Source organism: Saimiri boliviensis, chromosome 11 (assembly GCF_048565385.1).
Source record: "Saimiri boliviensis isolate mSaiBol1 chromosome 11, mSaiBol1.pri, whole genome shotgun sequence".
In the NCBI taxonomy this organism is placed as follows: Eukaryota; Metazoa; Chordata; class Mammalia; order Primates; family Cebidae; genus Saimiri; species Saimiri boliviensis.
The window spans coordinates 118,516,373-118,530,517 of record NC_133459.1 but is presented as its reverse complement, the minus strand read 5'-3'; the positions used below and the strand labels follow the sequence as shown (position 1 = coordinate 118,530,517).

General features: G+C 36.4%; 1 protein-coding gene across 1 annotated transcript in view; it reads right to left on the bottom strand.

The window, feature by feature from the left end:
• Nucleotides 1–14,145, bottom strand: part of LOC101029695 (helicase for meiosis 1) — a 177,957-nt gene that overhangs the window by 43,267 nt on the left and 120,545 nt on the right. The window contains exons 19-20 of the mRNA XM_074381443.1: nt 12,989–13,036; nt 9,015–9,095 (exon numbers count right to left, since the gene is read on the bottom strand). Of these exons, the coding sequence (XP_074237544.1) occupies nt 9,015–9,095; nt 12,989–13,036 (129 nt within the window). The remainder of the gene's footprint in view (nt 1–9,014; nt 9,096–12,988; nt 13,037–14,145) is intronic.

Here is a 14,145-nt window from a genome sequence, read left to right as displayed (position 1 = left end):
TTTTTTTGAGACAGAGTGTCACTCTTGTTACCCAGGCTGGAGTGCAATGGCGCGATCTCGGCTCACCGCAACCTCCGCCTCCTGGGCTCAGGCAATTCTCCTGCCTCAGCCTCCTGAGTAGCTGGGATTACAGGCATGCGCCACCATGCCCAGCTAATTTTTTGTATTTTTAGTAGAGACGGGGTTTCACCATGTTGACCAGGATGGTCTCGATCTCTCGACCTCGTGATCCACCCGCCTCAGCCTCCCAAAGTGCTGGGATTACAGGCTTGAGCCACCGCGCCCGGCAGGAAGTTCTTAATGACCTACAAAGAGACTTAGACTCCCACACTATAATAGTGGGAGACTTTAACTGTCAATATTAGATAGATCAATGAGACAGAAAATCAACTAGGATATCCAGGACTTGAAAGCAGATCTGGACCAAGGGGACCCAACAGACATCTCCAGACCTCTCCACCCCAAATCCAACAGAATATATATTCTTCTCAGCACCAAATCGCACTTACTCTAAAATTGACCACGTAATTGGAAGTGAATCATTCCTCAGCAAATGCAAAAGAATGGAAATCATATCAAATAGTCTCTCAGATCACAGCGCAATCAAATTAGAACTCAGGATTAAGAAACTCACCCAAAACCACACAACTACATGGAAACTGAACAACTTGCTCCTGAATGACAAATAGATAAACAATGAAATGAATGCAGAAATAAAGATGTTCTTCAAAACCAATGAGAATGAAAACACAATGTACCAGAATCTCCGGGACACATTTAAAGTAGTGTCTAGAGGGAAATTTATAGCAATAAATGCCCACAAGAAGCGAGGAAAGATCTAAAATCAACCCCCTAACATCAAAATTGAAAGAGCTAGAGAAGCAAGATAAAAAACATTCAAAAGTGAGCAGAAGACAAGAAATAACTAAGATCAGAGCAAAACGAAGGAGATAGAGTCAAAAAAAAAAAAAAACCTTCAAAAAAAATCAATAAAACCAAGAGCTGGTTTTCTGAAAAAAAAAATCAACAAAACAGACAGCCTGCTAGCCAGATTAATAAAAAAGAAAAGAGAGAAGACGAATAGATGAAATAAAAAATGATAAAGGAGTTATCACCACCGAAGCCACAGAAATAGGAACCACCATCAGAGATTACTACAAACAACTCTACACACATAAACCAGCAAGTCCAGAAGAAATGGATAAATTACTGGATACTTACACTCTCCCAAGACTAAACCAGTTGAATCCCTGAATAGACCAATAACAAGATCTGAAGTTGAGGCAGCAATTAATAGCCTACCAATCAAATAAAGTCCAGGTCCAGGTAGGTTTACAGCTGATTTCTACCAGATGTACAAAGAGGAGCTGGTATCATTCCTTCTGAAATTATTCCGAACAATACAAAAAGAGGGAATCCTCCCTAAGTCATTTTATGAGACCAACATCACCCTGTTACCAAATCCTGGCAGAGACACAACTGAAAAAGAAAACTTCAGGCCAATATCCATGATGAACATCGAAGCAAAAAAATCTTCAATAAAATACTGGCAAACCAAATGCAACAGCACATCAAAAAGCTTATTCATCTCAATCAAGTAGGCTTCATCCCGGGGATGCAAGGCTGGTTTAACATATGCAAATCTATAAACATAATCCATCATATAAACAAAGCCAAAGAATAAACCACATGATGATCTCAATAGATGCAGAAAAGGTCTTTGACAAAATTAAACAGCCCTTTATGCTAAAAACTCTCAATAAACTAGGAACCGATGGAACATATCTCAACATAATAAAAGCTATTTACGACAAACTCACAGCCAATATCATACTGAATGGGCAAAAAACAGAAGCATTCTCTTTGAAAACTGGCACTAGACAAGGATGCCCTCTCTCACCCATTCCTATTCAATACAGTATTGGAAGTTCTAGCCAGAGGAATTAGGCAAGAAAAAGAAATAAAGGTTATTCAATTAGTAAAGGAGGAAGTCAAATTATCTCTATTTGCAAACGACATGATTGCATATTTACAAGACCCCATTATGTCAGCCCCAAATCTTCTTAAGCTGATAAGCAACTTTGGCAAAGTCTCCAGATACAAAATCAATGTGCAGAAATCACAACCATTCCTATACAGCAATAACAGACAAACAGAGAGCCAAATCATGAGTGAACTTTCATTCACAATTGCTACAAAGAGAATAAAATATAAATACGTAGGAATACAACTAACAAAGGATGCGAAGGACCTCTTCAAGGAGAACTACAAACCACTGCTCAAGGAAATAAGACAGGACACAAACAGATGGAAAAACATCCCATGCTCATGGTTAGGAAGAATCAATATTGTGAAAATGGCCATACTGCCCAAAGTAATTTACAGATTGAATGCTATCTCCATCAAGCTACCATTGACCTTCTTCACAGAACTGGAAAAAAACACTTTAAACTTCATATGGAACCAAAGGAGAGCCCGCATAGCCAAGACAATCCTAAGCAAAAAGAACAAAGCTTGAGGCATCACGCTACTTGACTTCAAACTATACTACAAGGCTACTGTAATCAAAACAGCATGATACTGTTACCAAAACAGACATACAGACCAACGGAACAGAAGAGAGATCGTGGAAGCAATGCCACACATTTACAACCATCTGATCTTTGACAAAACTGACAAAAAAAAGGCAATGAGGAAAGGATCCCCTGTTCAATTAATGGTGTTGGAAGAACTGGCAAGCTGTGTGCAGAAAGCTGAAATTGGACTCCTTTCTTACACTTTACACTAAAATTAACTCCCAGTGCATTAAAGATTTCAACATAAGACCAAACACCATAAAAACTCTAGAAAAAAACCTAGGCAATACCATTCAGGACATAGGCATAGGCAAGGACTTCATGACTAAAACACCAAAAGCAATGGCAACAAAAGCCAAAATAGACAAATGGGGTCTAATTAAACTTAAGAGTTTCTGCACAGTAAAAGAAACAATCATTAGAGTTAGCCAGCAACCAACAGAATGGGAAAAAAATTTTTGCAATCTACCCATCTGACAAAGGGCTACTATCCAGAATCTACAAAGAACTAAAGCAGATTTACAAGAAAAAAACACACAACCCCATCAAAAAGTGGGCAAAGGATATAAACAGACACTTTTCTAAAGAAGACATTTATGTGGCCAACAAACATATGAAAAAATGCTCAACATTACTGGTCATTAGAAAAATGCAAATCTAAACCACGCTGAGATACTATCTCACACCAGTTAGAATGGTGATCATTAAAAATTCTGGAGACAACAGATGCTGGCAAGGAGGTGGAGAAAAAGGAACACTCTTACACTGCTGGTGGGAGTGTAGATTAGTTCAACCATTGTGGAAGACAGTGTGGTGATTCCTCAAGGATTTAGAAACAGAAATTCCATTTGACCCAGCAATCCCATTATGGGTATATACCCAAAGGATTATAAATCGTTCTACTATACAGACACATGCACATGTATGCTCACTGCGGTACTGTTTACAATAGCAAAGACCTGGAACCAACCCAAATGCCCATCAATGATAGACTGAACAAGGAAAATGTGGCACATATATACCATGTAATACTATGCAGCCATAAAAAACAATGATGGTGTCCTTTGCAGGGACATGGATGAATGTGGAAACCATCATTCTCAGCAAACTGACACAAGAACGGAAAACCAAACACCGCATATTCTTACTCACAGGTGGGTGCTGAACAATGAGACCATGTGAGCACAGGGAGGGGAACAACACACACTAGAGTAGGTTGGGGGGTGGGGGGGCTAGAGGGACAGCAAGGGTTGGGAAGCTGGGGAGGGAAAACACGGAGAAATGCCTGATATAGGCGATGGGAGGCCAGAGACTGCAAACCACCATGGCATGTGTGTACCTATGCAACAACCCTGCATGATGTGCACAGAGCTTAAAGTACAATAAAACAAACAAACAAAACAAAAAATATTTGCAAGTAAAGAGAAGAAATAAACAATTTGCTATTAATATAGCTACTGAATGATTAATATTCTCATAGGAAATTCAGGATATTTCAAAGTAAAGCAACAAAATAGAGTGGTGGGGAGCATGGAGGCCATGAGAATATACCTTGCAGATCTCCTACTGCAAGAAGTGTCAGTGACTGATGGCCCCGGCTGCTGTACTCTGAATAATCGTCATGTTTACACAGAGATCATTCTTTCATGAGATGCTCTCAACCAATGACTGAGCATGGCAGGGATGCTAAGATAGATCTATAGATTTCCTATCAACTTTTCCAAATGTTCTTAGAATTGCATTGCAGACTAAGACCCCCTCTCTCCCTCTCTCCTTGTGTTTCTACCTCCCTCCTTCCAGGCTAAGATCCTGCAAGAGCTTTCTCTAGCACCCTTCTCTGGCACCTTTCTTGGAGGCTAAAATCCCTCCTGCCTGCCCCTCCTCCCTCCCTTCTTACAAGTTAAGATCCCTCCCTCCCCTCTTGCCTGCAGGCTAAGATCTATCTCTCTCCCTCCCCCGCTTCCTTCCAGAGTTACTGGATTCAACTGTAAGTTGTCTAAAAACATCCCTCCCACCTTCCCATCCATCCTTCCTTCCTTCTGTACTTTCTCCCTCCCTGCCCCACTATGTTCCCTCCCCCTTAGCCCCACATTCCTTCCTACCCTCCACTCCTTTCTCTTCTTACCTCCATCCCTTCCTTTCCTACTTCCCTTCTTCCAGCCTCTTGCAGTTACCACCTATCTTCAGAAGGTTAATCTTTCTTAAATTCGCATTAGACATTAAACAACAGAGGCCACCAAGGTTGCAAATGATAAGGAATACTTCTACACTGTTGGTGGGAGTGTAAATAAGTTCAACCATTGTGGAAGACAGTGTGGCGATTCCTCAAAGACCTAGAAATACCATTTGACCCAGCAATCCCATTACTGGGTATATACCCAAATGAATATAAATCATTCTTTCATAAAGATACATGCATACATATGTTCACTGCAGCACTATTCCCAATATCAAAGACATAGAATCAACCTAAATGCCCATCAATGATGGACTGGATAAAGAAAATGTGGTACATATACACATGGAATACTATGCAGCCATGAAAAGGAATGAGATCATGTCCTTTGCAGGAACATGGATGGAGCTGGAAGCTGCTATCCTCGGCAAACTAACGCAGGAAAAGAAAATCAAGCACAGCATGTTCTCACAAATGGGAGCTAAACAATCAGAACACGTAGACACATTGTGGGGAACAACACATCCTGGGACCTGTTGGGGAGGGCTAGTGGAAGGAGAACATCAGGAAGAATAGTTAATGACTGGGCTTGATAACTAGGTGATGGGATGATCTGTGCAGCAAACCACCATGACACATGTTTACCTGTAACAAACCTGCACATCCTGCACATGTACCAGAACTTAACATAAAAGCTGAGGGAAAAAAAATCGGCCTTTTGAGCCCTTTTCTCAGTACACATTACCTGACAAAACAGGCAAAAACCTCAGTTCAAACATTCAGATGAAAATACCTAGATACTTGAGTATTATAAATACAACCTAAAAAGCAAAAACTATATGAAGCAGAATTACAGGAACATACAAACTAAAAACAGATATACAAAGAATAAAGAGAAAAAAGAATTAGTAATATGAAGAAACAAGAAGTCATAAAAATAAATTAATTAGAAATACTATATAAGAACATTACATCTATCTTAATAACAGGCTAACAAATTACAAACCCAGCACCATGCAGCATCTTCCACAATTTGGCAGGGACTTTGTGTGCCCACCAAGCTCAGAGACCCATCTCCAGTGTTGTACCCCCTTTTTTCTGGGAGGCCTCAGGTGACTTGGCTGCAGCCTCTGTCATTCTGTGACCTGCAGATACTAGGAGATCCATAGGGAGAACTCTGGAACACCAGAAAAGCCAAGAAATAAGATGTACAAATAAGAAATCATGTGTGCACACAGCAGGATAGTGACTATGTGCAAAGGAAGATAATCCTCAACAGAATCTGACCATGTCAGCACACTTAACTGAGACTTCCATCCTCCAGGAACTGAGAAAGAAGGAGGGGAACCAAGATGGCTGACTAGACGCAGCCAGGAAGAGCATCTTCCACCAAAAGACCAGACCATCAGGAAGACTGGCACACTCTAAGCAGATCTTCAGAAGGCAGGCATTGAGGGTGGTTGGAGGGAGGAAACAGACCCTGGGTAGAAGCAACTACATAATATGTCTACATAACAACACAATGACAAATCTACACATATCAATATTATGTAAACAGACTATAATACCCCACTTAAAAGGTGCAGGGTGACAACTTGGATAAAGAGGCAAAGCCCAACTGTATGTTGTTTTCAAGAGACCCATCTCATATGCAATGACACCTACAGACTTAAAGTAAAGGGATAGAGAAAAATCTACCAAGCAAATGGGATGGAAAAAAAAAAAAAAGGTTGCTATTCTAATTTCAGACAAGACAGACTTTATACCAAAAGGACAAAGGACCCTGATAATGATGAAAAGTTCAATACAACAAGAAGATTAAACTATCCTAAATATATATGCACCTAATACGAGAACATCCAGATTCATAAAACAAGTTTTTAGACACCTACAAAGAGACTTAGATACCCACAGAATAATACTGAGAGGCTTCAACACCCCACTGACAGTGGCATCACACTACCCCACTTCAAAGTACACTACAAGACTGCATTACCAAAACAGCATGATATTACATAAACAGATACACAGACCAATGGAGCAGGTTAGAGAACCCAGAAATAAAGCCACACATCTAAAACCATCTGATCATTGAAAAAGTCAACAAAAACTAGCAAAAGGGGAAAGGATTCCTATTTAATAAACAATGTTGGGATAACTGGCTGGTCATATGCAGAAGATTAAAACTGAACCCCTTCCTTTCACCATATACAAAAATAAACTCAAGATAAATTAAAGACTTAAGTGTAAAACCTAAAAAAAAAATTTTTTTTAAACCCTAGAAAAAACCTAGGAAATACCATCCTGGACATAGGTCCTGGCAAAGACTTCATGACAAAGACTCCAAAAGCAATTTCAACAATAAAAATTGTCGAGTGAAATTTAATTAAACTAAAGAGTTCTGAACAGCAGAAGAAACTATCAACAGAGTAAAAAGACAACCCACAGAATGGGAAAAATTATTTGCAAACTATGCATCTGACAAAGGTCAAATGTCCAGAATCTATAACAAACTTAATAAGCAAAATATAAGCAACCCTACTTTTAAAATGGGCAAAGGACAGACATTACTGAAAAGAAGACATACACATGGCCAACAAGCATATGAAAAAATGGTTAATATTATTAATCACTAGTGAAATGCAAATCAAAACTACAATGATACATCATCTCACACCAGTCAGAATGGCTGTTACTATTAAAAAGTCAAAAAATAATCGATGTGAGGCTATAGAGAAAAGGGAATGCTTACATAGTGCTGGTGTGAACGTAAACTAGTACAGCCATTGTGGAAAGCATTTTGAAGATCTTTGTCAAAAAATTTTAAACGGAACTACCATTCAACTCAGCAATCTCATTACTGGGTATGTTTAAAGACAGAGGGAATGGTATCAGTGGATTCAAGAAGTACCATAAGAAAGAAGTGATAGTGGGAATAAGATTCTTGATGAGAATCAAAGTATATAAAAACAGATGAAGAAGCCTTAGTGATTCTTAATGCCCCCTCTAGTGAAGTGCCCTACAACACACAGAAGACAATTCTCACAAATAAAATTAGGCTTTTCAGAGTAAGCACCAAGAAACAAGGGGGAAAATGTTATTAATGTAGGGCTGAGAGTTAGGGCAGCAAATTGTTTTAAAACTTAACCTTATATTAATATAAATTTTAACATGTTACAAAACCATGTATTTCTATAGTATGGTTGTAAGTAAAAAATTCATTAAAAATGAACAGTACATGCCAAATGTTAACAGATAGATTGTGAATTCAAAGACAAATTCCTATTACCCAACTTTCAAACAATAAATTACCTTTACTTAAAAAGATTAATTGGAATAATAAAGTCATTTTCTCTAAAAACTTCTAATCATGAATGCTAAAAACCACAAAACATCTTTTCCCTCTTCTATTATAGTCTAAACAGAACTTAGAGACAGAGTGACAGGGTTCAGGACATGCTACTCCAAAATGTGGTATCTTGGCATACTGAATATTTTAAGCTGTAGGAATTTGAGAAACAACATGTACAAGAATTTTTCTGGCCTTCCCTGAAGCAAGTCATAAGACCCTCATGTGAGAGGTGCCCTTCCTATACCTAAAGAATGGAGCATCTTTATCTCCATAGACACAGAGAGGAATCTGAATGAACAGGCTTTGCTAAATTTCCCCCAATGTATTATGCACAGTTTATATCCCCTTTGTCCTATAATATTTCTCTATCACACCTGGCATAAAAATATTCACGTTTAACCATTTATTTGGCTCTTCATTTCCTTATAAAGGCTCCCATATCACATAAAACATATTAAATAAATTTGCATGCTTTTCTCTTGTTAATATCTTTTGTTATAGGAGTTCCAGTCAATGAACATGAGTAGAAGAAAAAGATATTCTTCCTAACCTTACAGAAGCCTAACCACCAGATTATCAATGGTTGAATATTTAAGAATATAAAAAAGCATACAAAAGCACACCAATAAAAACATATCTATAATAGTTATAACAGGTTTAAAGCCACCCAAAGATTCAAGCATTTCATTACTCTGCCAAAAGTCACAAGAATCAGTGAAGATAATTCTGTGCGCCTTTATACTTTTACAAATAGGACTTGTTTAAATTTATCATGCCTTATGGCTAATAATGATGATACACTGTTGAGAACTGAGATCATGATTTAGTTTTATCATTTAAATTTTAGTGAAACAAATTATTAATTTAAAGTAAATAATTGCTAGGTTTACTAACAATGATAGGAAATTACCGGTTGGTTTGAAATTAACACCTTCATCCATCTTTATTAAGTCCAGGGATGATAAATCATTCAGATTCTTCAAACATAATTCTGTTTAATCATAGAAAACACATTTTAATTTTAGTAAAATAGGGAAGTAGGGCAAAATAACTTATTAAATATGCTAAAGTTGTGTTATTACTGTGTAATTGTTCTAGAAGAACCATAGTCCCTACTTAAATAAACCATAGTCCCTAATTTAAATAAAAAAACTAATATGCTAAAAACATTTTCTAATAGTAACAAGAATACATGTAATAAAAATAACATTCAGTAAGTAGAAATAACACTTAAAACTTGGAATATTTAAATATATACATGTATTAATTTAATTCTCAAAACATCACAATAAGGTAGACACTGATATTTTCATATACAGGTTAGGAAACTAAAGAATAGAGGCTAAGTAACTTGCTGCAAGTCTAAGTAACCACTTTGTTATCTGCCTTCCATTAAGGCAGAGCTTTTCTTTTTCTTTTGTCTTTAAACTTCGATCAAAGACATATTAATATGTGTACAAAGTATAAGAAGTCAAATAGTTCTGTAAAGATTATTCCAAAAATCACCAGTTCTTCCCTGCTTCCTTGTTTGCCACTTTCTTGAAGCAACAACTTCAAACTGTTTTAAATGATGCTTTTAGGTGTTTACTTTTGTTTCTCTGACAGGAAGCAATGCTAGTTCACGCTCACTATTGATGGGCATCAGAGCAATTGTAGTAATCTGCTGCTACGGTTCCTTCCCTGCCTCATGTTATAGTCCAGGAGATGTAAGACAGTTCAGAGCAGACAGTGGGAATACTCTAATAGTTCAATCCTAAATCAAGCAGCCACTCACAAAAACGCCCTTAGAGTTCTTTGGAAAATACTTGAGTGTAAACAACACTGTTCAGACAGCTTGTAAGTACTGAAGTCTTTTCTAATTTTCTTAATTATCCACTATTAAATCAGTTCATTACCCATGACTTGGTAAGTCAATGAAAAATGCTTACTTTATTATATGCTGAGAATGATTTTAAGCTCTATGTTTACAGCAGTTAACAAGATAAGGTTCTTCTTTTTTAGAACTTATATTTTACAGAAGAAAGCAATCAACATACAAACAAATAATAGTTTCACCTATACTATAAAGAAACATAAGGCTGAGAAAGAACCTATATAGAATGATTGTGTAGAGTTTTAACGAAAGCTTCTTTTTTCTTTTTTTTATTTTGACAGGGTCTCACTCTGTTACCCAGGCTAAAATACAATGGCATGATCACAGCTCACTGTAGCCTCAACCTCCCAGGCCCAAGGAATCTTCCCACCTCAGTCTCCTGAGTAGCTGGAACTACAGGCATGTATCACTACATTCAATTAAAAAAAAAAAAAAAAAAAAAAAAACTTTGTAGAGGTGGGATCTCCCTATGTTGTCCAGGCTGCTCTCAAACTCCTGAGCTCAAGGGATCTGCCCACCTTGGCCTCCCAAAGGGATTACAGGCATGAACCACCATGCCTAACCTATATGTATTTCTCATAAATGTGATATATTTTCTAATAGAGAGTAAGGCGATCCTCACCCTAATTGTCAAAATAAACATACTACCTTTTCTAAAAACAAAGAAAACAACAATAATATCATTATAGAATAATTCTGTTTTCCTCTCAGTAAAAGTGGATGTAAATAAGATACTACAGGAAGACCCTTCTAAAAAGTTAATATTTGAACAGAGACCTGAATAAAATGAAGGTGCACACCACGTAAAATATGCAAGGAGCATTCCAAAAATAAGGAACAAAGTGTACAAAGGACCTGATGTGGAAACAAGCTTGGTGTATTTAAGGCATAGCAAGAGGCCAATTTTGTAAGAGTAGAATAAGAGAGAGACTGAGAGGACCTCAGAAACAAGAAGGTCACTCTGACCTTTCCTTGCCTTTCTGTGTGAAGCATGGTCATAAAGGAATTCTCCGACCTACCTTGTCTAAAAGTCTAAGACCCTAGTTCCGGGGTATGGAATGGTCCTGTCTCATACTCAGAAAGAAAGAATACTACACAGAGAGGCCAACAAGAATCTGAACAAATAGGCCTTGATAAGTTCCTCCCAGTTTAGTAACATTAGATAACATCCTTTTTGTCCAATCAAGTTTCCTGACAACTACCCATTTTTTCTCATCAAACTTGCCATAGAAATACAGTTTTCCCTGGGTCTTTGGGTCTTAATTTTTGAAGGATCCCATATCATATACAACTTTTGATTATATAAATTTGTTATGCTTTTCTTTTGTTATCTGTCTTGTTACAAGAGTGTCAGCTATGAACCTTGCAATGAATGAGAAAAAGATGTTACTTTTTTTCTCTCCTCCAATACCAAAACCTTAATATTCAGTTATATTTAGCTATTCTTGTTTAAAAGGCAAAACTCTGCTAACCCTTTAATGACTGAAGATAAGGCAAATGTGAACTGTCATTCTGCTAATTTAATAAAAGATAATACATTAAAGTAATTCAAATATAGCAATATATCTCTTGAAATGTCTAATTGCTTGAGTGTGTTTGATCGCTATTTTCACAATATATTTCATTTAAAAAATTCCATTACAAAATTAATCAACACCTTTAAAATAACACAACTATTTTATAATCTGTATTTCAACATGAATACAGCAGCATTATGAATATATGCTATTGGTTATGACACGGTTTTTTGGTTTTGAGACAGAGTCTTCCTCTGTTGCCCAGGCTGGAGTGCAGTGGTGTGATCTTGACTCACCGCAACCTCTGCCTCCCAGGTTCAATCAATTCTCCTGCCTTAGCCTCCTGAGTAGCTGGGACTATAGGCACATGCTGCCATGCCCAGCTAATTTTTGTATTTTTAGTAGAGATGAGGTTTCACCATGTTGGTAAGGCTGGTCTTGAACTCCTGACCTCGTGATCCACCCACCTCAGCCTCCAAAAGTGCTAGAATTACAGGTGTGAGCCACTGCACCTGGCCATGACCATGTTTTAACAACATATTTATTCTTTAAGCAAGACAATTTTACTCCTTCATCTTTATCTCCACATTTTTATTTGCCACACATATATATCCAAGTAGAGAATAAATTTAAATTGGCTAAATATTTTTAGTTGATATAACATATTTTCTTTTACTAAAGACAGAGTCTCAACACAATGAAAACGTAGCAATTTCTAATCCAAATAAATGCCTAACAATATTTTGTTATTTTTAAAAACAAGTAAAAAACACCAGGTGATTAACTGAATAACAAAGCTGAGATTAAGTAGGAATATATCTTTGGCACAGGTTGGAATACGAAGCCCATAATCAATCTAGGCTTATATTTTTCAATTAAGTAGAAAAGAAAAAATACATGCTGGACATGGTCGCTCACACCGATAATCTCAGTGCTTTGGGAGGCAGACATGGGAGGATCACATGAGACCAAGCTGGGAAACACAGTAAGACCTGCTTTCTACAAAAAATACAAAATTAGCCAGTTGTTGTGACTCATGCCTATAGTTGCAGCTACTCAGGAGGCTGTGGTAGGAGGATCATTTGAGCTCAGGAGTTCAAGGTTACAGTGATCATGCCACTACATTCCACCTTGGGTGACAGAGTAAGATTGTCCCTTAAAAAAAAAAAGAAAAGAAAAAATATGTAGACTGTGTATCTGTAGGCACATTTTCAATGATCAGAGTCATGTTAGAAATAAAAACCAAATAAACTAAGTTAACATTTTATACAAAAAAAGATATTCTGATAGAATTAATAAATTCATTAATTCAGCAAAAAAGTGCATATGACAAGCTTTATTTATGTGTAAAAAAGAAATAGTTCTCATTACTTTTCTGCATACAAGTTTTCTTCTTAAAAAATAATTTACAAAAGCATATTCTTACTTTCACAATAACTGAACTTTTTCACTAAAATATATACGATCTAATTTTTAGAATGAAATGTAACTAACCTTGTAATTTTGCTTCAATTCCATCTTTATTCAATCCAGATGCAAAACCTGCATGTCATGAAAATTTACAAAGAGTAAAACAGAATGAATTTAATTCATCTTTACAGGCTCAGTTTATACTCCTGTTAACTAGAGAAGAGTAGTCTAATTAAATCTTATATAAGAAAAAATAAACCTCAGCTTACTGAGTTCAAATAAGGCTTAAATATCCATAAAAATAGCAAACAGGAATACCATATTTTAACAACAATGGTATGGAATAAATTCCCAAATGTTTTACATATAGCAAATATCTGCCAAGTGATTAACATGTTTTAATGAACATTCATTATAACATGAATGTTCCAATGAAAACATGTTTGGTAATACAATCATTTTGTGCTACTCACTGAAGTTGAAACTAAACACACCCTTTAACACAACAATTTCACTCCTAGGCACATACCCACAGATACATGTATACATGTGTATCCAAAAACATATATAACAATGTTCACAGCAAGATTATTTAAAATTAATAATTTCCTTTTGTCAAAAGATTTAAATAAATCTAATGAAATATTTTCCATTTACATGACATGAAAGAATAGATAAAGCTAGCCTATGGTATGTAAGTCAGAACAGCATTTACTTCTGGGGGCAAATACTGACAGAGAAGGAGCATAAGGGAACATCTAGAAAATGTTCTATATCTTAATCTGGGCTGTTGTTACATGTGTGTATACACACATATACTTAACATCCTTGACCTGTATACCTATTTGTGCAGTTTACTATAAGTGATCTCTCAATTTAAAAAAGTAACTACAGAAAATAAGGTGACTATGAAAAGGAAGAAATGAAAATTAAAACATGAAAAGATATCAATATTCATATATAATATTGATAAAAACACACAAGTATACATCCTGAAGGAAAGGTTGGAGAAACAAAATATGCATTTTTGAACACTGCTGGTAGGTATATAAACTACTAAAGTAGCAATTTAGCAACAGGTATCAAATTTATAAATGCATATATCCCTTGACACAGGAATTTCATTTCTAGAGATTTATCATACAGATAAGATTCATACATGCAAAAAATGCAGGGATTTTTTTACTGCACTATTTGTAATATCAAACAATTAGAAAAACTATAAATATCCATCAATTGGG